The sequence below is a fragment of the Schistocerca cancellata genome, chromosome 4 (assembly GCF_023864275.1).
Source record: "Schistocerca cancellata isolate TAMUIC-IGC-003103 chromosome 4, iqSchCanc2.1, whole genome shotgun sequence".
Taxonomy (NCBI): domain Eukaryota; kingdom Metazoa; phylum Arthropoda; class Insecta; order Orthoptera; family Acrididae; genus Schistocerca; species Schistocerca cancellata.
This window is the reverse complement of record NC_064629.1, coordinates 701,441,058-701,465,081: the sequence shown is the minus strand read 5'-3', so window position 1 is coordinate 701,465,081 and position 24,024 is coordinate 701,441,058. Positions and strand designations below refer to the sequence as shown.

The 24,024-nt window shown below is 40.4% G+C and overlaps 1 protein-coding gene across 1 annotated transcript in view; it reads right to left on the bottom strand.

Annotated features, from left to right (window-relative positions):
• LOC126184390 (bromodomain adjacent to zinc finger domain protein 2B-like) overlaps window positions 1-24,024 on the bottom strand; it is a 318,222-nt gene that overhangs the window by 123,494 nt on the left and 170,704 nt on the right. Inside the window, exons 24-25 of the mRNA XM_049926773.1 lie at window positions 11,187-11,306; window positions 10,841-11,098 (exon numbers count right to left, since the gene is read on the bottom strand). Of these exons, the coding sequence (XP_049782730.1) occupies window positions 10,841-11,098; window positions 11,187-11,306 (378 nt within the window). The remainder of the gene's footprint in view (window positions 1-10,840; window positions 11,099-11,186; window positions 11,307-24,024) is intronic.

Here is a 24,024-nt window from a genome sequence, read left to right as displayed (position 1 = left end):
GCATACTTTCTGCAATAAACATTTGCTTACAGGTGTTCAACATGACATCCATTTATGACATTGCACCCCTCTGCCCTCCAGCATAAGAAGTGATAGACCCTTTGAAGTATACCTGATTGTTGTTGCAACTGCTGGCACACACTGAAGATGCGAATCTGTAGTGTCCACACATCATTGATTGGTGCATCGTCAACCAATTCCTTCAAGTGTCTCCGTAACCAAAAGTCTAGAGGACTGACCAAGGTGTCCTCCCCTCCCCCCCCCCCCCCCCCCGACCAATGCAGCAGTCCTGAAATGTCTGCGTAATTGTTCATGCACATTGTGACGAACTTGTGCTGGTATGTCATCATGCATGAACCACATTTGTATCCGTTGCTGCAATGGCACAGTCTCCAGAAAGGTACACAATATATTAATGAAAAAGTTGAGATAATGTGCCCCCGTTAACCTTTGTGGTAGAACATGTGGCCCTATTAACCTATCGCCAAGTACACCTGTCCATACATTGATTGACAAATGGTGTTGATGCCTTCTTTACTGAACTGCTTGGGGATTTACATCTGCCCATACATGCTGATTATGGAAATTCACAACTCCATCTCTTGGGAACCCTGCCTCATTGGTAAATAAAATGTGAACAGTGGATCTGCAGCACACTTACGTAACAGCCATTGACAGAAACACCGTCTGCCATGATCCTGTGGCCGTAGGGCCTGAATGTTCTGTAGATGATATGGGTATAGCAATTGTTCACAAAGTATCCCCCAGATAAGAATGTGAGATACGCTTTCTGCTGCTGCTGCTGCTGCTAAGTGCCGCACATTGGTCCCAGGGGTTTCTTCCACCACATGTAGCACACACTCCTCCATGTCAGGTGTGTGGACTGTGCAGGGTCTTCCACTATCAGTCTCCCAACGTAAGGGGTGTCTGTGTCTCTCAGATGCTGGAAAAATCTGCCGAACAGCTTATCAGAGGGGACCCTGCATTTTTCAGCATAGAGGGCACGGACTCACAGCCTGCATCCATTTGCTAAACTATAGCACAATATCATATCCACCATTTCACTTGTTGGGTAGTAGGCTTTCATTGCTAACAAGTGGTGGAAGAGAGAAACTGTAAACGTACTGCACCATTTGTATGTACAAACAGCACAATAACATAAACACGTAAGTGAATCCATGTTTAGAAGAAGGTAAAACACCATGATACATACCCAGAGTTCATAGAACTGTACAATAAGGCATACAAACACAACAAAAACTAACGTGGCCTACAACATGACTTGAACCACACAACAGACTGCAGACCACCTAATACCTAATAGTAGGTAGAGTACTGTAAGTAAGATATCATAATACCCTGCTAGCACATTTGATGGAGCACCAATGCAATGACTGTGCTAAAATACGCAACCAATCATTGCACAGCCCTTCCTATAAACATATGTTTATCTCGGAAAGTATGTGTTTTCCGGACCCATGTTCATTGGACTTATTTTTCTTGTTTCAATGAGTACGATCACCTCTTAAAGCATTCAATATTTTTTTGAAGAACCTGTATCACAAATATTTATAAATTTTGTTGTTTCATTAACTAAAATCAGACATTCTGGAAAAGTGAAACTTTTGAAACCGAATGAAACAAAACAGGATTTCTAGGTTTCCTTTTCCAGAAAACATAAGTTAAAATCACTAATAATATAAAAGATTTTGTAGAGTAATGATTTTGAGTGGAAACCAAATCTTGAATAATATAGTTGAACTGAAACCAGAAGCAGTAGTGACTTCACACACAGATTTGAAAGACAAACATAATGTCTGCTTAAAAAGGTAAGAGTTGGTTTCCTCATTGAATTAAATCCAGCCACTACTAAATTTTTACATAACATGAACCACATCCCATATCTCTTATAGAGAGAAGTCTATAGGATGTGGAAAGGAGTCAAGGATTTACATTTCATTTATATACAATATATGACTCTACTTTATGAACTATCACTTTGCTAAAATTAGTTATACGGTAACATAACACACATTACTTTTAGAAGTCCCTACAAGATATCTTATACAGAGTAAGAGGAGCTACACAAAAGAAAGTTCTTTAATTGAGTCTTAAACTTCAGTAGGTCTATAATACTAACAGCATATTTGAAATCAAGCAAGATCGTTAGAGATGGAAAAGAGCCACCTTGGTACAACAACCGAGTTAGAAAACTGTTGCAGAAGCAAAGGGAATTTCACAGCAAACATAAACATAGCCAAAGCCTTGCAGACAAACAAAAATTACGCGAAGCAAAATGTAGTGTGAGGAGGGCTATACGAGAGGTGTTCAATGAATTCGAAAGTAAAGTCCTATGTGCTGACTTGTCAGAAAATCCTAAGAAATTTTGGTCTAAAGTCAAAGCGGTAGGTGGATCAAAACAAAATGTCCAGACACTCTGTGACCAAAATGGTACTGAAACAGAGGATGACAGACTAAAGGCCAAAATACTAAATGTCTTTTTCCAAAGCTGTTTCACAGAGGAAGACTGCACTGTAGTTCCTTCTCTAGATTGTCGCACAGATCACAAAATGGTAGATATCGAAATAGATTACAGAGGGATGGAAAAACAATTAAAATCGATCAAAAGAGGAAAGGCCACTGGACCTGATGGGATACCAGTTAGATTTTACACAGAGTATGCGAAGGAACTTGCCCCCCTTGTTGCAGCGGTGTACCGTAGGTCTCTAGAAGAGCGTAGTGTTCCAAAGGATTGGAAAAGGGCACAGGTCATCCCCATTTTCAAGAAGTATAGACCTATATCTCTAATGTCGATCAGTTGTAGAATTTTGGAACACGTATTATGTTCGAGTATAATGACTTTTCTGGAGACTAGAAATCTACTCTGTAGGAATCAGCATGGGTCTCAAAAAAGACGATCGTGTGAAACCACCCAGATCGTGCTATTCGTCCATGAGACTCAGAGGGCCATAGGCACGGGTTCCCAGGCAGATGCCGTGTTTATTGACTTCCGCAAGGTGTTCCCCATAGTCGTTTAATGAACAAAGTAAGAGCATATGGACTATCAGACCAATTGTGTGATTGGATTGAAGAGTTCCTAGATAACAGAATGCAGCATGTCATTCTCAATGGAGAGAAGTCTTCCGAAGTAAGAGTAATTTCAGATGTGCGGCAGGGGAGTGTCGTAGTACCGTTGCTATTCACAATATACATAAATGACCTTGTGGATAACATTGGAAATTCACTGAGGCTTTTTGCAGATGATGCTGTAGTATATTGAGAGATTGTAACAATGGAAAATTGTATTGAAATGCTGGAGGATCTGCAATGAATTGACGCATGGTGCAGGGAATGGCAATTGAATCTCAATTTAGACGAGTGTAATGTGCTGTGAATACATAGAAAGAAAGATCCTTTATCATTTAGCTACAATATAGCAGGTCAGCAACTGGAAGCAGTTAATTCCATAAATTATCTGGGATTAGGCATTAGGAGTGATTTAAAATGGAATGATCATATAAAGTTGATCGTCGGTAAGGCAGATGCCAGACTGAGATTCATTGGAAGAATCCTAAGGAAATGCAATCTGAAAACAAAGGAAGTAGGTTACAGGACACTTGTTCACCCACTGCTTGAATATTGCTCTCCAGTGTGGGATCCGTACCAGATAGGGTTGATAGAAGAGATAGAGAAGATCCAACGGAGAGCAGCGCGCTTCGTTACAGGATAATTTAGTAATCGCGAAAGTGTTACAGAGACAATAGATAAACTCCAGTGGAAGACTCTACAGGAGAGACGCTCAGTAGCTCGGTACGGACTTTTGTTGAAGTTTCGAGAACATACCTCCGAGAATAAAATCAGAGAGATTAGAGTCCACACAGAGGCATACCGACAATCTTTCTTTCCACGAAAAACACGAAACTGGAATAGAAGGGACAACCAATAGAGGTACTCAAAGTACCCTCCACCACACACCATCAGGTGGCTTGCAGAGTATGGATGTAGATGTAAACATAGAAATGTTATGGCAGGTTGCTCAAAATATGTACCCTTGTACCTAATTTCTTCCTCTGCTAATGTTAAACTCTAGAAGTCTTTATAAAGTTTGCTTTTTTGTTCCAGTATCATAATCATGCCTTCCACTATTTTTTAGAAAAGAGGAAAAATTGTTCACTACAAAGAACATTAATGAGTATTGTGAAACAAATGTGAATTAATACGTTTCCTGAAGATGTTCTACAATCAACATCAGATATAATTCTTAGAACAGGAATCTGTGTTTTGATAGTATCATCATCGAAAGCCAAATTTCTCCTATCACCCCAAAAAAAAAAAAAAAAAAAAAAAAAAAAAAAAAAAAAAAAAAAAAAAAAAAAAAAAAAAAAAAGAATTACTTCATAGCTCTTCAGTGAACAGATATATGCAAAATGAACCAGTTTCTGCGTATTCAAATCATATATAGCTATAACCATTAGTATTGCAAGAATAGTTGATCTTATCAGCTTATTTAATTCTAATATGTGGGTTTCACAATTCAGAGTGTCTATCTTAATAGCTGAACGGTCAGCGTGACGGACTGCCGTCCTAAGGGGTCTGGGTTCGATTCCCATCTGGCATGCAGGTCACCCAATGTGGCGTTGAATGTAATAAAACCTGCACCAAGCGGCCGGACCTGCCCCGGGCCTCCTCGCCAATGACGCCAAACGCTCATTTCCATTTCCATAATTCAGAGTCTGAGCTGTATGTACTGCCAAAAACTGAGCACTATCTACTTCTTGTGTTTTATACTGTTTGCATAGACGATGGTCTGGTCTACAGTTTCTGGAATTCTAGAAGGAGGGCTGAACTGTTACTGAGTTTTCCAAATTTTAATGATAACTTTTTTCCTTATGTTTACAAACATTTTGCTAGTTACCCTTTCAGTAATAGAACTGGAAGATTTTTAATTCTTATTCTTAAAACAACTACAAAAATGAAATAGTTGCATCATTTTAAAACGTAAGCGCAAGATCATCTATGTGCATCAGAAAACAGGACCCAAAATACACTCCTGGAAATTGAAATAAGAACACCGTGAATTCATTGTCCCAGGAAGGGGAAACTTTATTGACACATTCCTGGGGTCAGATACATCACATGATCACACTGACAGAACCACAGGCACATAGACACAGGCAACAGAGCATGCACAATGTCGGCACTAGTACAGTGTATATCCACCTTTCGCAGCAATGCAGGCTGCTATTCTCCCATGGAGACGATCGTAGAGATGCTGGATGTAGTCCTGTGGAACGGCTTGCCATGCCATTTCCACCTGGCGCCTCAGTAGCACCAGCGTTCGTGCTGGACGTGCAGACCGCGTGAGACGACGCTTCATCCAGTCCCAAACATGCTCAATGGGGGACAGATCCGGAGATCTTGCTGGCCAGGGTAGTTGACTTACACCTTCTAGAGCACGTTGGGTGGCACGGGATACATGCGGACGTGCATTGTCCTGTTGGAACAGCAAGTTCCCTTGCCGGTCTAGGAATGGTAGAACGATGGGTTCGATGACGGTTTGGATGTACCGTGCACTATTCAGTGTCCCCTCGACGATCACCAGTGGTGTACGGCCAGTGTAGGAGATCGCTCCCCACACCATGATGCCGGGTGTTGGCCCTGTGTGCCTCGGTCGTATGCAGTCCTGATTGTGGCGCTCACCTGCACGGCGCCAAACACGCATACGACCATCATTGGCACCAAGGCAGAAGGGACTCTCATCGCTGAAGACGACACGTCTCCATTCGTCCCTCCATTCACGCCTGTCGCGACACCACTGGAGGCGGGCTGCACGATGTTGGGGCGTGAGCGGAAGACGGCCTAACGGTGTGCGGGACCGTAGCCCAGCTTCATGGAGACGGTTGCGAATGGTCCTCGCCGATACCCCAGGAGCAACAGTGTCCCTAATTTGCTGGGAAGTGGCGGTGCGGTCCCCTACGGCACTGCGTAGGATCCTACGGTCTTGGCGTGCATCCGTGCGTCGCTGCGGTCCGGTCCCAGGTCGACGGGCACGTGCACCTTCCGCCGACCACTGGCGACAACATCGATGTACTGTGGAGACCTCACGCCCCACGTGTTGAGCAATTCGGCGGTACGTTCACCCGGCCTCCTGCATGCCCACTATACGCCCTCGCTCAAAGTCCGTCAACTGCACATACGGTTCACGTCCACGCTGTCGCGGCATGCTACCAGTGTTAAAGACTGCGTTGGAGCTCCGTATGCCACGGCAAACTGGCTGACACTGACGGCGGCGGTGCACAAATGCTGCGCAGCTAGCGCCATTCGACTGCCAACACCGCGGTTCCTGGTGTGTCTGCTGTGCCGTGCGTGTGATCATTGCTTGTACAGCCCTCTCGCAGTGTCCGGAGCAAGTATGGTGGGTCTGACACACCGGTGTCAATGTGTTCTTTTTTCCATTTCCAGGAGTGTAGAACACTGTGGTATATCAATTCTTCTGTATCAAATTCAGGAAGCTATTGTTATGAGATGTATATGGAACTCATAAACATAATTTTTCCATCATGTAGATAAGGTAAAAGCTATGAACCTGCTGTGTCTAATATTCCATAATATATCAACGTCTGCAGTATCATATCATGGTCAACACAATCTAAAATGTTAGATTCGTAAAATATTCCTTAAAGGTAATAATTTGTGTGTATCTATCAAGTTCATTCAAATACGTCACTACTGAGAATATTCTTTTGCACTAAATGTTAGCTAATTGTATTGTGCATGATCAAGGAAAAATAAGTAAATAAAATACAGACAATGATAAGATGGGTTGGTAATTCTTAACTACTGTTATTTTGTGAAGTGGCTTTGACAGCGGTATATTTATGTCTGTCTTGGAGAGATTTATATACACACACAGACAGACAGACTGACTGATTCTTGAGGAAGTTTTAGTAGTATTTAATCTGTAATTATAGTAATGATGCATGTTTAATATAAGTATTGTTGTCTGTTCCATATTTAATTAGCGTTTGGAGTGACATCTCATGGCAATAATGAGAGCTACGATATGCTCAGCTACAGAGGAGCAGTATCTGGTGGGAAAAGCAGTAAAGTAAACAGCTGCCACTACATTAGGGAGTGGCAAAACCTGATCAGAAACTATAGATATTATAAATAAGTTATACTAAAAACTGCATGGACTTTGATATAGTTTTCATTAACAGACAGACTGATTCACAAGGAAGGTTTATGTGCATAATTTATTCCATCTACACCAGACAAGTTGTCCAGCAGTAGACTGTACCACCTTGCGACACATTTTCATTGTTGAGAGCTGTTTGCAGTCTTTGTCTCCTAGGCATAATGCCCTGTGGGTGGCAAAGCTGCACAGGAAGACCATAGTGGCCAGGGAGACAGTTACTAATGAGTGTCTGAACAGGAAGGTTGCCTGGTGGAATAGTAAATTGACTGCTGCAAGTGGCTAGTGAGTGATGGCTCCAAGGGCGATTGACCTATTTGGAAAGAGGTGGCACAGTGGATTACTGATTGTGATGGTACCTGCAGCAAACAGTTTTTCTCCATCTGCCCTGGAATACAGTGTAGTGCTCTGTGCTGTGAATTTACAAAACAAAGCTTCTTAACAAAACTTTGGTGCACCTGTTTGTGAGTATTGGGATTCCCAGGAGGGAATATGTTGAGAATTGATGCACTCCACTTGGCCACATATGGAATGCAAGTGGTACGTTCTGGCTGTTCTCTGTCTATGGCTTCCTAACTGTACCACTCGGCCACATATGGAATGCAAGTGGTACATTCTGGCTGTTCTCTACCTATGGCTTCCTAACTGTAGACTGCACTTTGGGCAAGGTCTTTTTCATAGGTCTCAGACTTGGATCTGTCAGGATGACCCTGGGGATTGTTTTCAGACTGATGGTGCTGGCTTCAAAAGTGGCTAGAACAGTGCTTGCATGCTGTGCCACTCCAGATTGAGTACAGTCATTATGGTTATGCACTGGGGTCAGTGGTATGATGGAACTTGTTGTCACTGTAGCTGTAGTGTGTGAATGGCACATTGTCTGTTTGTAAGGAATTGCATTTTGGGCTAGAGTTAACCCTCGTGTCTTCAGTGTTAAACTTTCATAAAATTCTGGATCACAGGGATGGGCAGGAATAATTACCTCCTATAAGCATTTATTTTAAGCAAAAATTTTGTTGTTGTTAATTAGTTGCATGTTATATGTGGTTGTCTCAAGATTTTGGAAGTTTAGGTGATTCTGCACAGGTTAGTCATTTTACGAAATGTTATTTTAAGCTCATTCACTAGCATGGCTGTTCAAGTTTTACCTCCGATATGGGAGTGTGTAATTAGAATATTTTGTACCTTACATGTGTGGGTAGAAGGAATTTAGCTGCCCCATGCATGAGAGCATGGTAGGGATTCAGGGAGGGGGAGTGTAACCTTACATCTTGATTAAATTCTAATGTGATGTGACCTATTTTCGAATCTGCAGAGTGTCCCTTGTGTATAGCAGTTAAATGGATGATCAGCAAGTACCATATGCAATTGGCTACCTGTAAGGTACAAAGCAATGCTCATTTCCAAGTACTGAAGGCAGCTATTCATTGTTTTCAGTGTAAACTATCAAGTCAGCCTACATATTTGGAATATAAGTAGTCATTATGGCTTGAAGCTATTTAATTTTTATTCTCATAATTTTTAATACTTAGTTAATAAATGTTAACTAGTGATTCACTGCTTCATTTACCTACGTATCTCTCACACTACCAGCCAGTTTTAAAAAAAGCTGGAAGCAGAGCAAAAAGACCGTAGCTGTTGTGCAGAATGACAGATAAAAACACAAGGTATTCTTCCCGTTAACAGTGTTCAGAAAGACTAGTGGTGTTGTGTGAGATAGGGCTTACTAGTGGGAAGAAAACTGATATACAAACTTTGCAGGAGGGGTATTGAACAACAAGGAAATGCTGATGAATTGCTACAAAAATTACATCAGAATATAGGTGAACCTATTGCTACTAAGTTACATTGAGACAAAAGGTAAGTTTGGCTCTCACTACAGTTCACATTACCTCTAATGAAATGCATAAGAGTAGAGAGCTATTTCTTCATTTTAGCCTCACTAATAGTCAGGTCATGAGGTTCCAAGCTTGCTTAGATCTTTGTATGGGAATGTCGGGAAGACTTGGTAGGCTTGGCTGTTGGTGACATTAGTAGATTACAATTATAAATATCGGAAGTCAGTTGGTAAGTGGGGTTGCCACCTCAGACGTGAAAATGAATTATAGTACCAGACTGGAGGCATTGCAAACTGTGCTTTTCACTTGTGAAAATAGGTTTGCCTAATTATCAAACCCCTTACAAGTGTATTTGTCAGGATCCCTACGAACATGTCATGTTTCTGGAAGATTGTAGAGGTATTTTCATGCACAGGTATTTACTTGGGATAAAATGGGAGACCCTAATACTCTGTCATTGGCTGTAACTGGCAAACAATATCCTGTTTTTTAAAGATACATGTCTGCAACTCAACTGCTCATTAGTGTGTGGCACTCATTCAATAACAACAAAGTTGTCTGAAAGAGTCTTTGCCGCCACACTCAGCAACTGATAGTATGTAAGACAGCAGACATGATGTTGCTGCCTAATAAAGAGGCAAGGACTCCTAAACAGAGGAGACACATAACCAAAGAACTCTTTCAGTTCAGGAAAGCAAATGTAATGAATTTTAGGGGTGCCTTGGCTTCAAATGATAAATCTCAACACAGAAGCATACTATACAGAATTCTCAGTATCCAAATATTACATTATATTTATCCTACTGAAACTATTAAAATTTAAAAAAAGTGGCATGTATTACAGAAGTTCTTCCTTCCTTTACGGTGTCCTATATCCAGCCTGTGCCAGGTAGGGATTGGTACAGTCCGTCTCCTATGTCCACTGAGCACCAATTATACTCTATACAGGCTTTTATTATGATGGGATCACCACTTGCCCCTCTCAAAGGCTTGTAATGTTACTGTTGGAATCCCCTTCCCCTCATCAACCCACCTCCTCGATGAGAAACCTGTCTAGTGTCTGTGTCTAGTGTCCATCACATGGTCAAATGTGACATTATTTTCCAAAGTGTTTGCACATCACGTATCTAAGGTGGGACTTGGGGACTAGTCCAGTATTTACCTAAGTGGATGTGGAAAACTGTCTAAAAACCATATCCAGGCTGGCCGGCACACCAGTTCCCATCATTAACTCATGAAGCAGGTTCAATATGGGGCCACTGTGCCTCCCCATGTCCTAGAAGCAAGCACTTTAAAGCAATCTGCTATCTTGAGGCTTGTATTACAGAAATATTCTACAATTTTGCTAATGGAGGGAATATAGCCTTGTATCAGACTTAACTACTTTTTTCCAAATAGCAGTACAGCATCAAATAATGTACAATAAATTTCTGTATAATTCACAACAATGTCTCATTAATTAAGGTAGATATCTTTTTTAATTAAAGATGAAGTTCAGTACATCAAGTTAGAGTCCAAATTTTCTTCATTTATACCCTTTGATCCTACAATGAAAAATCTGTAAAGTGAATTATTGTTAAGTCAAGGCTCCATAACAAATAATTTTTAATATTCCAAGTCCACCATGTGGGACAAATGAAAGAGGGTATTTTACTGAAAAGTTGGGAAAATTAGGTTTTTGTGATTCTCTGTGGATATCTATGTTTTTACACACCATAAACTAGAATTAGTAAATTCTGCAAAATTAGTTACACAACTTACTTACAGATATAATCACAATAAAAGAATATTTTTCTTCTCTAACACACACCTGTGAGTGCCTTAACCTCACCAGTAGCATTTGCATAGAGATATATTCTCAGAATTTCAGATAAGTTTGCATGTGTAATATCAGCTTGCTTTAACGATTGTCCCAGTATAGTGGTATGGCGAGCAGGATTTGGAATGCCAGGGTCTTCAATTGCACAGACCAATAAATGTGTCATCACTGAAAGTAATTCTTCTTCTGCCTCTTCATCATTCAAGAGAGCCATCTGCAAACTGTTTAGACTAGGCAAGCTGTCCATATCTGCAATTATATTTAAAAAAAGGAAAATGTAGTAACACAAGAATTGCAAATATAAACCAACACATTTTTGTAAAACCAATTATCTTACCAAATCCAAGAGTCTCCCCAAAGTTATGCAGGAACTCAAACACCATGAGGGTATCAGCAAATGCCTGACCAGACAGCTTCAATCCAGGAATTCGATTTAGTGTAGGCAACGGCTTATGATCTGAAAATCAAATCCCATAAAATTATGTTGCAAAATATCTTAATTATAGGGTTTATTGGTACCAATGTTTTGCACCAAATGTGCTAAATGTGTCCCTGTTGTAATGTAATAACAGATATAAATTAAGTTGTAAATTCTCATCATCTGATATCTACAACAAGCAGTTCTAATGTACTACATACTGAGTATCTTTACAGATATGTGGTTTCCTTCAAGACCTAATGTCTCTATGAGACCGATGACCTCACAGTTTGGTCTCTTCCCTCAAAACAACCCAACCCCTAAAGTCTCTCAGTATGTAATAATGGATGGGCAAAATTTCATCAGAAGTACTAGGTGTGCTTAAAGTAAGCATAATAAGACTGGTAATGTTGTCAACATACACAATTATTTATCAGACCAGCGCTAGTACTGCTTGTTTATTTGGAGTCCTTATCGAGTAGGCCTAAAATGAAGTCAGTGACACAGTGAGAATCATAACAGTCAGTACAATCCAAATGAATGTGTAACAAAGATACTCTGGGAATTTACATAGGAAACTGTGGAAAGAAGGTGAAGTCCAGTTAGGTAAATACTCTTCCACTATCCACCATCAAAAATTAAATGTTAGTATGGAGGTCTAATGGACCAAACTAAGAGCCCAATGACCCCAAAATGAAACTTTAAATTAATGAAGAAAATCATAAATTCCTGAAAGTCCAGTCTCCAAAGGGAGAACTGCAACATTTTTCTAAAAGAAGAAGAAGGTAAACACTGATTTATAAATTGTTTTTGTTTTGTGGACTCACATACAAAATACATGGGTGGTGAATTTCAATAACATATGTATACTCTCTTCGAATCCATTGCACAACATTTAAAGAGTCTCATCACATCATGAGCGTTTTGCAATGCACTTAAAACATTTCTTTTTATGTGTCTATAAATTTAAGGCCCAAAACTAAAATAATTTATGTAAACCTATAAATAAATGCTGTATTTTTGTATTAATTCCATGTATTGTCTATAAATTGCAATTAATTCTTAAATGTGACAGCAACTGTATTTTTCAAATGGCAAATAATGTATCAGACACAGCACAAGTGGCATCACCAATAAAATTTTATGCGATCAGCCATGCCAGAAAGGAGTGCAGCAAAGTCTCTTGAACATTTTTCCACTGAAGAGGCTTCCAGAACAGGAAGAGACTGAGGAAAAACGACAGTAAATTTTCCTTCAGTTGTCTACATGTATATAAACATGAGCAGCATCTGGTCGCTCTCTCTAGATATCTTGCCCTCTTAATTATCACTCTCTTGAATGATTCTGTACTTGAAAGACATTTTCAAGGTGTGTAAAGTACTTATTTGTGTAAAAGTATCATCAATATATGAATAATTGTTATTGTTTACCAATGTTTCATTTCAACAGCATTAACCTTGCCTGACAACTTTTCTATGTTCCAGCTAGGAGAACTGCAAGACTGCCGACATATCATTTGCTGGCCATTGCAGGACATCATTGATGTTCGAATTTGTAGCAGCTACTCATGTGTCCCTGAGATCTGTTAAGCCGATCTGTAAACGGAGTTTCCAGGCAGCACTTCTGCGCATAATGTGTAATATCAATGATCAACATACGGCCAATAAACAATATGCGTGATCAGTCCACTCCACGGTATCAAAGCAGGTTAGACAAAATCTTTAATTATTAATTTTCTCTCTCTTAGTGGTAAATTTATCTGTGTTGTGTGATAATTTAAAATAATCATTTTCTTTAATTGGTTGCTTCTTTTAATCAATTGCACTTCAGTTAATTTCTTTTTATCACAATTTATTTTTCAATTCTCACTAAAGAGCACAACACAGAATAGAGAAAACTTCCTTGAGTATTCACACTGAATACTCAAGTCATACATTCAGTACAGTTCTGTAATCCAAATCATATGTGTATTGTTATCTGTGGTTAAGTTCCCTTTCAATAACATATTTCCCTTTCAGTATTGCAGTTTTCACAATTTTTAAGGAATTTTGTTCCAGGGCTTTTGGCTGTAGTGTGACTGCAATAAGTATACTCATTGCATTGGAGTTTTCAGTACCTTGAGCATTTGATCAATAATCTCCATGCTGGTACGCTTTGAGGAAAAGAATTACAGTAATTTGAAGGTGATGCAACAGGAATTAAAAATAAATATATACATTATTGTTTATCAAACAAATCACAGGAACAAAATGGAATAAGAAGTAAGTATTACTATAAGCTGAATATCACATGTCACCGAACAGGAAGTACTGGTCATACCTGCAAACTCAGACAGAGACTTTCTTCTCCTGACTGACAAATCAACTCTGCACTTCTGCTTGCTTTATAAATAAATGTCTGGATACTCATGATCTAGATATTAGCCACTACAAGATGTAGCCTTGTTTTTTCCTTAACTAGATAGGGCAGATGTTTTGAAATACATCACATAAAATCATTCTGAAATTTAGACTTCCAAGACATTAATTTAATTTTTTTCATCTCATTGCTGGACAGTTTTCACCTCCCAGCCTGTTATTCTGAAGTGCCCATTACTCCGTTACATACCCTTAATCATTAACACAACAGTCTTTCTGTAACAATAAGGTGGTGTATGCCAGTGATTGGAAGCCATGACTGGATGTTTATTATGTGTTATGGGATAGGAGGAAAATGTATTTTGTGATTATGATTACTGAGGAAAAGAGGCTGCTGCTCCAGACACTTCACCAGTTCCTCTGATGATTTAGATAATTGGTTGAACAATGAGAAAAGGGTCTTATGACCCATTAAGAGCTGAAATTCTTACCATACAGATAGACATGGAACTTCATTACTCCATAGACAATTGCAAGTATCTCTTTTTCAATTTATGAGTAATTCTCTTGAGTCACTGTTTTTTTAGACAAATCAGTTGCTCTGTGCCACATAGCATTTGATGCAACAAGATAACACCAATGCCACATTATGATGTATCTATCACAAGAGGTACACATATGCCTGGCTTCCAAGTTGTCAAACGGGAAGCTGCCTTGAGATAATTCCTGGGCTCCTTAATGCCTTCTGGCATGTGTCTAACAACTTGAACTTACCCCCTTTTTTAAGCTTGTTTAGTGGGTATGTAACTTGGGTCACCTAGGGCATAAACATGGCATAAAAATTTATTTTTCTCAATAATGACAGTAATTATCTATATATATCTTACAATGGGAACAAACAAACTGCACTGATTGTGCTAACAAAGCTACTTTACTAGAGTCTTTCAAAATGAACCTGCAGCTGTTTTGAGCATCTACTCACACGTATCCCATGTTACTGCATCAGCCAGATAATTTTGCATTTTGTAGTACTCCCTGAATTAATTGTTCCATATACTTTTCAAAGATTGTTGGCCAACTCAGTTAGTAGCCTTTCTTTATTGGCATAAACCAAAAAGGCAAATTAAAAACTAACAACAGTGGTTCTATATCCAGAGGCAGTTGTAAGAATGCATCTTTCAACTCTATTTTAGAAAAATAGTGATCTTTGGCAAACCTGGTTACTATGTTGTCTCAGCAAGGATTTGAATATAAGTCTATTTTACATTGTACAGTTATGGTGGACTTGGAATTACCACAGATTTTGCTGAACCATTCGATTTTTTTAAGAGCAACCATCGGTGTCAATCAGTGGCTTTACGGCACTGCTACAATGACCTCCCGGCTCCCAGCCTATTCCATTCTGCCTTCACAGCATGCAACATGCTTAGGTGTTTATTTAATTTGTTACTGTAATGCTGGCAAGTGTGTTTCTTCATATTGTTTCTTGTGTCACCGGACTACAGAAAATGACTTCTAGGTCGAAAGTGGTTTAGATAATAAACAGCATGAGTCAGCATTGACAGATAACCTCTCTAGTGGAACTCTAAATGGTGCACTTACACAGACTTCTGTATTGAATGTCTACAGGTGCATTTTCATATGTTGTATTACAATGTTTGGCTGCAATAGTGTTGCTGTCAACATAGTTGCAGTCTGACTGCAATACATGGCAATATCCCTCTCACTCTCAGCCCTTCTTCCCACAATATTGATAGCATCTTTGTCAACTGCATATGGCTCATCAAACACAACTTACATCTCCTTAGAAGAGACATTTAAACTGGCTCACCACATGCTGCCAGGTGGTGCTACATGTGCCACCAGAGGAAACTGAATTTGTATCACCTCACTCCCTGAAACTGTGATTCCACAGTGTGTCCTTTCAGGTCACACTACATGCAGCTCTGCCTCAGTTTATCCTCAGACTACTCTCAGATTATGCTCATCACATGGAAGTCAGTGCAATGAGACCTTATAAACTTAGCATGATGCTACTGCTACTGCAACTGATAGTGAATATCATAATTTAGTACTGGTGGAACAGAGTGACCAAATGGGACAACCACAAAATCCATAAATGTGATGCATATAACTACAACCAAATATATGCAAAACAGAAAATAACATACACAAGGACTGAAATCTGAAAAGAATACATCCTCACTGGTCCTGTTTTTGTGGAAGACCTGCAGTAGTGAACGATAATTTTATTCCACATGGGTTCTTAAGCTTCATCATGTGTGATTCATGTGAGCAATTTGCCATCCCCTCCCCCTGCACCCCATCCCCTCCCAGATTCCAATCTGTGCTTGCATACATCACACCCCATAATTCTGGTCATAGAAGTATGGTATTTATGAAATTAATAGGTCTCTCACTGTGTTGGCGAACCTCAAAGCAATATTAACATAAACATTTGATTGTTAGTTCAAACTATTTTAAAGAATACCTTGAGTCATTCAAACAATGTGCTGCAAATAACTTGTACCAAGAGGCATATCAATGAGAAGTATACTCTAAAAAGGTACATAAGACTTCTGTATGAATCACCACTACCCAAAAACTGAGGGGTGATCACCAGGCTGGTTCTAACTTGTATATAGTCATTCATATAGGTATTTGTCTTACCCATTCTCCAATTAATTTTAAATGCTATATTGAAAATCATGTTTCAGTCTTCTGGAAAAAGTATGTATCCAGTATCAGTTCATGAGTTAAAGTTTTGGAAGCAGTTTGTTTACTTATGAAAGAAAACCTCAATGAAGCTCAGTTTGTCTTTCTCTTGTGAATTTTTTTCCTTGTCAATATGCAACTTCTATGGCCTGTGTAATATACCTTTCAGTGTGGAAAAAAGAGTTTCATTTTACAGTTCTGTGAATGAATATTTAACTAACAATGGGACCACACCTATTCGTCATCACCAAAGTTGTTCACATTAATGGTATATGCAGAGCTCAGACAGCAATGAAAGGGACAGGAGTACAAACTCCAGTGTAGTTGCTGTCAGTGTAGTTTCCAGGCAGTGGTTTGCGCAGTGGAAAGATTACAGAAGGATAATCTGTTGGTCATCAGGTCGAGTGCTGATGCTGCGACCTTCCCCCCCCCCCCCCCCCCTCCAGCTTTAGTGTTACTTACACAGGAAATAAACTGAAATAAAGCTAAATATATTGTACTTATTAATATTAAAATATTTTCATGAAAGGCATCAAAAAGAAAGACAAAGAAAAATTTGAGATTGCAAATAAATTCCCAAGAAGTGTTTGTAAGGTATACACAAGAACTTTATATATAAAATTATGTACCTTTATTATTTTGCAGTTGATGATTTACATGTGTTGGGGAAATATTCATCGTAAGAACAGAGGAAGCAGTAATTCTTGCTTCTTGCACATGTTATAAATGCTGCATTTTTACTGTTACATGGTTGTTTTATAGTTTCTATAAACAAACAGGCATGGTTTACATTCATAAGAGGTTCTGTCTCATTGCACAGTCTGGCAGTAAACTATGCACAGTGCAAAATTTCAGAAAATATTGACGACGATATCTGGTAATATACAATGGAATGTACACTCCTGGAAATTGAAATAAGAACACCGTGAATTCATTGTCCCAGGAAGGGGAAACTTTATTGACACATTCCTGGGGTCAGATACATCACATGATCACACTGACAGAACCACAGGCACATAGACACAGGCAACAGAGCATGCACAATGTCGGCACTAGTACAGTGTATATCCACCTTTCGCAGCAATGCAGGCTGCTATTCTCCCATGGAGACGATCGTAGAGATGCTGGATGTAGTCCTGTGGAACGGCTTGCCATGCCATTTCCACCTGGCGCCTCAGTAGCACCAGCGTTCGTGCTGGACGTGCAGACCGCGTGAGACGACGCTTCATCCAGTCCCAAACATGCTCAATGGGGGACAGATCCGGAGATCTTGCTGGCCAGGGTAGTTGACTTACACCTTCTAGAGCACGTTGGGTGGCACGGGATACATGCGGACGTGCATTGTCCTGTTGGAACAGCAAGTTCCCTTGCCGGTCTAGGAATGGTAGAACGATGGGTTCGATGACGGTTTGGATGTACCGTGCACTATTCAGTGTCCCCTCGACGATCACCAGTGTTGTACGGCCAGTGTAGGAGATCGCTCCCCACACCATGATGCCGGGTGTTGGCCCTGTGTGCCTCGGTCGTATGCAGTCCTGATTGTGGCGCTCACCTGCACGGCGCCAAACACGCATACGACCATCATTGGCACCAAGGCAGAAGCGACTCTCATCGCTGAAGACGACACGTCCCCATTCGTCCCTCCATTCACGCCTGTCGCGACACCACTGGAGGCGGGCTGCACGATGTTGGGGCGTGAGCGGAAGACGGCCTAACGGTGTGCGGGACCGTAGCCCAGCTTCATGGAGACGGTTGCGAATGGTCCTCGCCGATACCCCAGGAGCAACAGTGTCCCTAATTTGCTGGGAAGTGGCGGTGCGGTCCCCTATGGCACTGCGTAGGATCCTACGGTCTTGGCATGCATCCGTGCATCGCTGCGGTCCGGTCTCAGGTCGACGGGCACGTGCACCTTCCGCCGACCACTGGCGACAACATCGATGTACTGTGGAGACCTCACGCCCCACGTGTTGAGCAATTCGGCGGTACGTCCACCCGGCCTCCCGCATGCCCACTATACGCCCTCGCTCAAAGTCCGTCAACTGCACATATGGTTCACGTCCACGCTGTCGCGGCATGCTACCAGTGTTAAAGACTGCGATGGAGCTCCGTATGCCACGGCAAACTGGCTGACACTGACGGCGGCGGTGCACAAATGCTGCGCAGCTAGCGCCATTCGACGGCCAACACCACGGTTCCTGGTGTGTCCGCTGTGCCGTGCGTGTGATCATTGCTTGTACAGCCCTCTCGCAGTGTCCGGAGCAAGTATGGTGGGTCTGACACACCGGTGTCAATGTGTTCTTTTTTCCATTTCCAGGAGTGTATTTTAATGAAGACTTCTGTGAGGTCAAAATGAAACTAACACAATATAAAGTCATGGACATTTTATATACAATCCAGTCTTGAAATATTATTTGCAGAGTCCTCATGGATGCTGTAAGTACAATCCTTTCATGAAAATTTATTTGTGATCCCAACTTTTCCTTTGCTTTTTATGTTCATGCCTCTTTTGAAAATGCCCCAGGAACCTCAGATTACCATTTTGTACTCTTTCTGCCACTAATATGCTCATGCCTTGCCTGATGCACAAAAAGAAATGCTATTTTTTCTGTATGCTTGCAATCTGCAGCTCCCACTTCTGTCACTCTAATTTATGGCCAAGCCCTGCATACACCATTAATCTGGACAAAATCGATGATGATAAGTAGGTGCAGTCTGCTTGTAAGTAATGTGTTACAATTGTAAACTCCACACCACAACTGAATGTAATGTAACACACAACTGGGTACACTTTTCTCAGAATTAATTTTTTTTTCTCATGTTTCCATGTGAGTGATATCAAAATGTATCGTTTCAATGAACTCACCCCACTGGAAACAAGAGAACTTTATAACTGTGTACCTCACTGGGCAAGATGATGAGATCCTAGTTTGGTGATTATTTTCAAAGTTTATGTCATTTTGGCACTATCGTACACTTCTCTCTGGTCAATCACTTCAAAAACATCACAGTGCTTGTTGAGCTAAAATCCCTTTCTCCTCCTTGTACACTACTGGTCATTACAATTGCTACACCACGAAGATGACATGCTACAGACACGAAATTTAACCGACAGGAAGAAGATGCTGTGATATGCAAATGATTAGCTTTTCAGAGCATCCACACAAGGTTGACGCCAGTGGCGACACCTACAACGTGCTGACATGAGGAAAGTTTCAAACCGATTTCTCATACACAAACAGCAGTTGATCGGTGTTGCCTGGTGAAACGTTGTTGTGATGCATGGTGTAAGGAGGAGAAATGCGTATAACCACATTTCCGACTTTGATAAAGGTCGGATTGTAGCCTATCACAATTGCGGTTTATCGTATCGTGACGTTGCTGCTCGCGTTGGTCGAGATCCAATGAGAATATGGAATAGGTGGGTTCAGGAGGGTAATACGGAACGCCGTGCTGGATCCCAACAGCCTCTTATCACTAGCAGTCGAGATGACAGCCATCTTATCTGCATGGCTGTAATGGATCGTGCAGCCACGTCTTGATCCCTGAGTCGACAGATGGGGACGTTAGCAAGACAACAACCATCTGCACGAACAGTTCGATGGTGTTTGCCGCAGCATGGACTATCAGCTCGGAGACCATGGCTGCGGTTACCCTTGACGCTGCATCACAAACAGAAGCACCTGCGATGGTGTACTCAACGATGAACTTGGGTGAACGAATGGCAAAACGTCATTTTTTCGGATGAATCCAGGTTTTGTTTACAGCATCATGATGGTCGCATCCGCGTTTGGTAACATCACGGTGAACGCACATTGGAAGTGTGTATTCATGATTGCCATACTGGCGTATCGCCAGGTCTGATGGTATGGGGTGCCATTGGTTACACGTCTCCATCACCTCTTGTTCGCATTGACAGCACTTTGAACAGTGGACGTTACATTTCAGATGTGTTATGACCCGTGGCTCTACCCTTCATTTGATCCCTGCAAAACCCTACATTTCAGCAGGATGATGCACAACCGCATGTAGCAGGTCCTGTACGGGCCTTTCTGGATACAGAAAATGTTCGACTGCTGCCCTGGCCAGCACATTCTCCAGATCTCTCACCAATCGAAAACGACTGGTCAATGGTGGCCGAGCAACTGGCTCGTCACAATACGCCAGTCACTACTCTTGATGAACTGTGGTATTGTGTTGAAGCTGCATAGGCAGCTGTACCAGTACACGCCATCCAAGCTCTGTTTTACTCAATGGCCAGGCATATCAAGGCCATTATTACGGCCAGAGGTGGTTGTTCTGGGTACTGATTTCTCAGGATCTATGCACTCAAATTACGTGAAAATGTAATCACGTGTCAGTTCCAGTATAATATATTTGTCCAATGAATACCCGTTTATCATCTGCATTTCTTCTTGGTGTAGAAATTTTAATGGCCAGTAGTGTAGTTTGACTTATTGGTTTGACACAGTTTTCTTGTTCATGTGAATTGTATATACTGCATTTATTGCTCTTTCATGCAAGTATGGTCTGAGATATAGAGCTGTGTATCAAATGTTAATATACAGGTCATGCATGCCGTGTTTTCAAACAAATCATCAGTAGTACTTTAGAATGCTGCCTATACAAACTTAGAAAATCCAGTATAAAACCCATTTCACAATCACACAGACAATTTTTTATGCTTAATTTTTGGTAGAATATACTGCATGTTTGCCACATGTCCCTTGAACAACAATAGACTTTTGATAATGCACCCTTGTGAGAATGGAATGAGAGCTCTTCTGATCTTTCCTTTCATGTACAAAACAGTATTCTTTCTTTGTACAGTCTGCAATATTGAGTAGTGACTCTGTTTTTGCTCAGTTTAGCATCCAGAGTAATAACAAACATTTATCACAAAGAATCATTTCACCAAAAATTGGAATTCTGAGGAGAAAACCCCTTGCCCAATAATCATAAAAGCACAGTTTTTTTTAGTTTTTACCATGAGAAGAGTTACTGTTGAGAAACAGCCCATTTCAACTACACACGTATCTTTCCAGGCCTTTACAAGGCTTTTCTCACAATGTGTAAGATATATGACTGAATTTGCTACATGAAAGTCATAAAGCCTTGGATTCAGTTCCTTCCTGTTCCACTGAAATTTGTCCAAAGACTTTCTCGTCTTCACTGGGATGAATGCTATCCTCATTGATGGCAGGAAACAAGGAAAATTACTTCCTTCCCTTTGAGATGTTAAAGAGTAAAAATTATCAAAAGGCAAAGTGTTCACAGTTGCAGACAAAGAAAAATAGGACTCACTCTCATTTGCACTATCAATAAGAACCCTTCTAATTTCATCATTTGACAGCATGTGCTTCCACATCTTCAAATAGCTGAGCAACACAATGAACATTGTCCAACACAAACCAAAAAACTTAACGAAGTGTTGCTTTGAAATACAGTTTCTGCCATCTAAGGGTAAAATAAACGAATCACTAGAAGTCTTATAAACTGCTTGGATCACCATGAGACACATTGTGCAACTGCGCTGCAAGCATTTCTGAAGAAAATTTACAAAAATATAAACCAAGTGTCAGTACTCCCAGCTCTTCTAGTTCCTCTCATACTTATATGCCATCAACAGTGGGGATGTATAGATTGTGCACAGATTACACAGCAACAAAAGTTAACAGGTTAAACCTTTCATGGTCGATGGAACACATGTGTCACACTAGTGTAATATCCAGTTTTGAGCATTGAGACATCTCTATCACAGCTCTGTCTGGTGCTGTGATAAGCAAGAAGAGTTTGGAACCTGGTGAGAAAACTATGGACTATTGACTGGATACACAGAAGGCTGAAAGCAATCAAATGAGGTGCCATGTCCATACATAACTGGCACAGTGAATCTATTTTATGAAAATCAAATCAGTCAAAATCTTCTCTGTTCCAAGATGATCTGTAATGAATAATTGCATTCTCTTATACACTGAAGGCTTGTTTTGAAACATTATTACACTTTTCAGTAATTATGTTGGTCAGTACATCATTTGTAGTTAGTGGGGCATGTATGTCTCAGCAAATTTCACAGAATAAAAAAAATAAAAATAAAAATAAAAATAAATTAAAAAAAAACATTGCTATGTGACATGTCTAAGCAATCGTCCAAATATGTGTTGAAAATCTGTTGTGAGATGTCATGTTTTTCACTGTCATGAATATATGTTTGTTTTTGTAGTGCTTGTTATATGTTTTTCATGTTTAGCTCCTGACAAAGACGCTCTAAAAATAAAAACTGTACTTCAAAAATCCTAGGTTCCAATAAAGTCTTGGATCTAGTTAGGTCCATGGGACACATGTTCCAACTCACAGATTTTCAAAATCTGTTAGCTTAAAAAAATAATAAACTGTTGCTGAAAGAGTAATACTAGTCAAGAATTAATAGTGTTTTTGACCATTTATTTTACAAATATGTGTAAAACGAGTTTTAGCCACAAAAAGGATTAATATGGCATTTTTATCCTCAAAATGGCACACTATTTCCTTGCTTCATCATTTAATAACTTATTGAAAGGCCTCTGACTTCAGTTCATTCAATATCTCATCCAAAGGACTCTGACTTCAATTATCTGGACACTGCTAGTAAGCAACACTATGAGGTGAGTGAAAAATCTCTCTTCTTCCCAAGCAGCTATGGTTCTGCTCCACTTATCGTCGGTACAGGCTAATCAAGAACAGAAATCACTCCGTTCGACAAATGTCTCCTGCACCACTGCTGACATTTGTACTGGAAATGGACCCCAAAGGAAACAGATCAATTATTCAGCATATAGTTGTGGAGGCGGAGGCAGATGATAATATTATAATGAAAGTATAGTGAGCAGCATCATGTTGACCATCTACCCTATGAAGAATTTCAGTTTCACAGCAACACATTCAGTCTAAAAACTGCTAAAAACTCATGATATCTGTTAGATGACTCAAAAATATATCTGGGATTCAAATGGGCATCTTGAGGCCTTTATACTTACACTTCACCATTTGCTAGTGGAAAAAGCTGATTTGTAGGAAAATATTACATTCCGCTAGTCACGATTGATACTGTGTTCAGAAAATGGTAATTGTTACAGTTTGCGTTCACCAAAAAGCCTCTCCTTAGTGGTTCCACACTTGCTTTGCGACCTGCCTCACAAAGCCAGCACATAACAATACCCATAAAACCAGGGAACTCAGTAATACGTTTCAACTCCTTCAGTTTTAACAGATGATTTTCTTGTGTGGTGTTAACAACTTCATCATAAAAGTAATGTGCCAGAGGTTGTAAAATGAAAACCACTGAAGCAATCATAAAATAGCAATGCTGTTGCCTGTGGAAGAAGCTGTAGTTCCCTATAAGAGCTCTGAGACCCTAAGCTTGCCACTGGAGAGATATGGGCACACACCCACACGACAGAGCAGGCATAAGCATACTTCAACCATCCACTGGACTCATTAGTGCTGAAAATGGTGAAATGGAAGCTTCAAAAGAAGAGCAAAGAGGTAGAGTGGATTTCTTTACAGCAGAAGAAGTGCAGGGAATGGAAATTCATCAAAGAATGGCACATGTGTACAAAGTGCACTGCACGTCCATTGCAAGGGTCAAGGCAAGGTGTGACACGAGCAATTCAAGGAAAGATCGATGTCACTGACAAATGACGCATTAC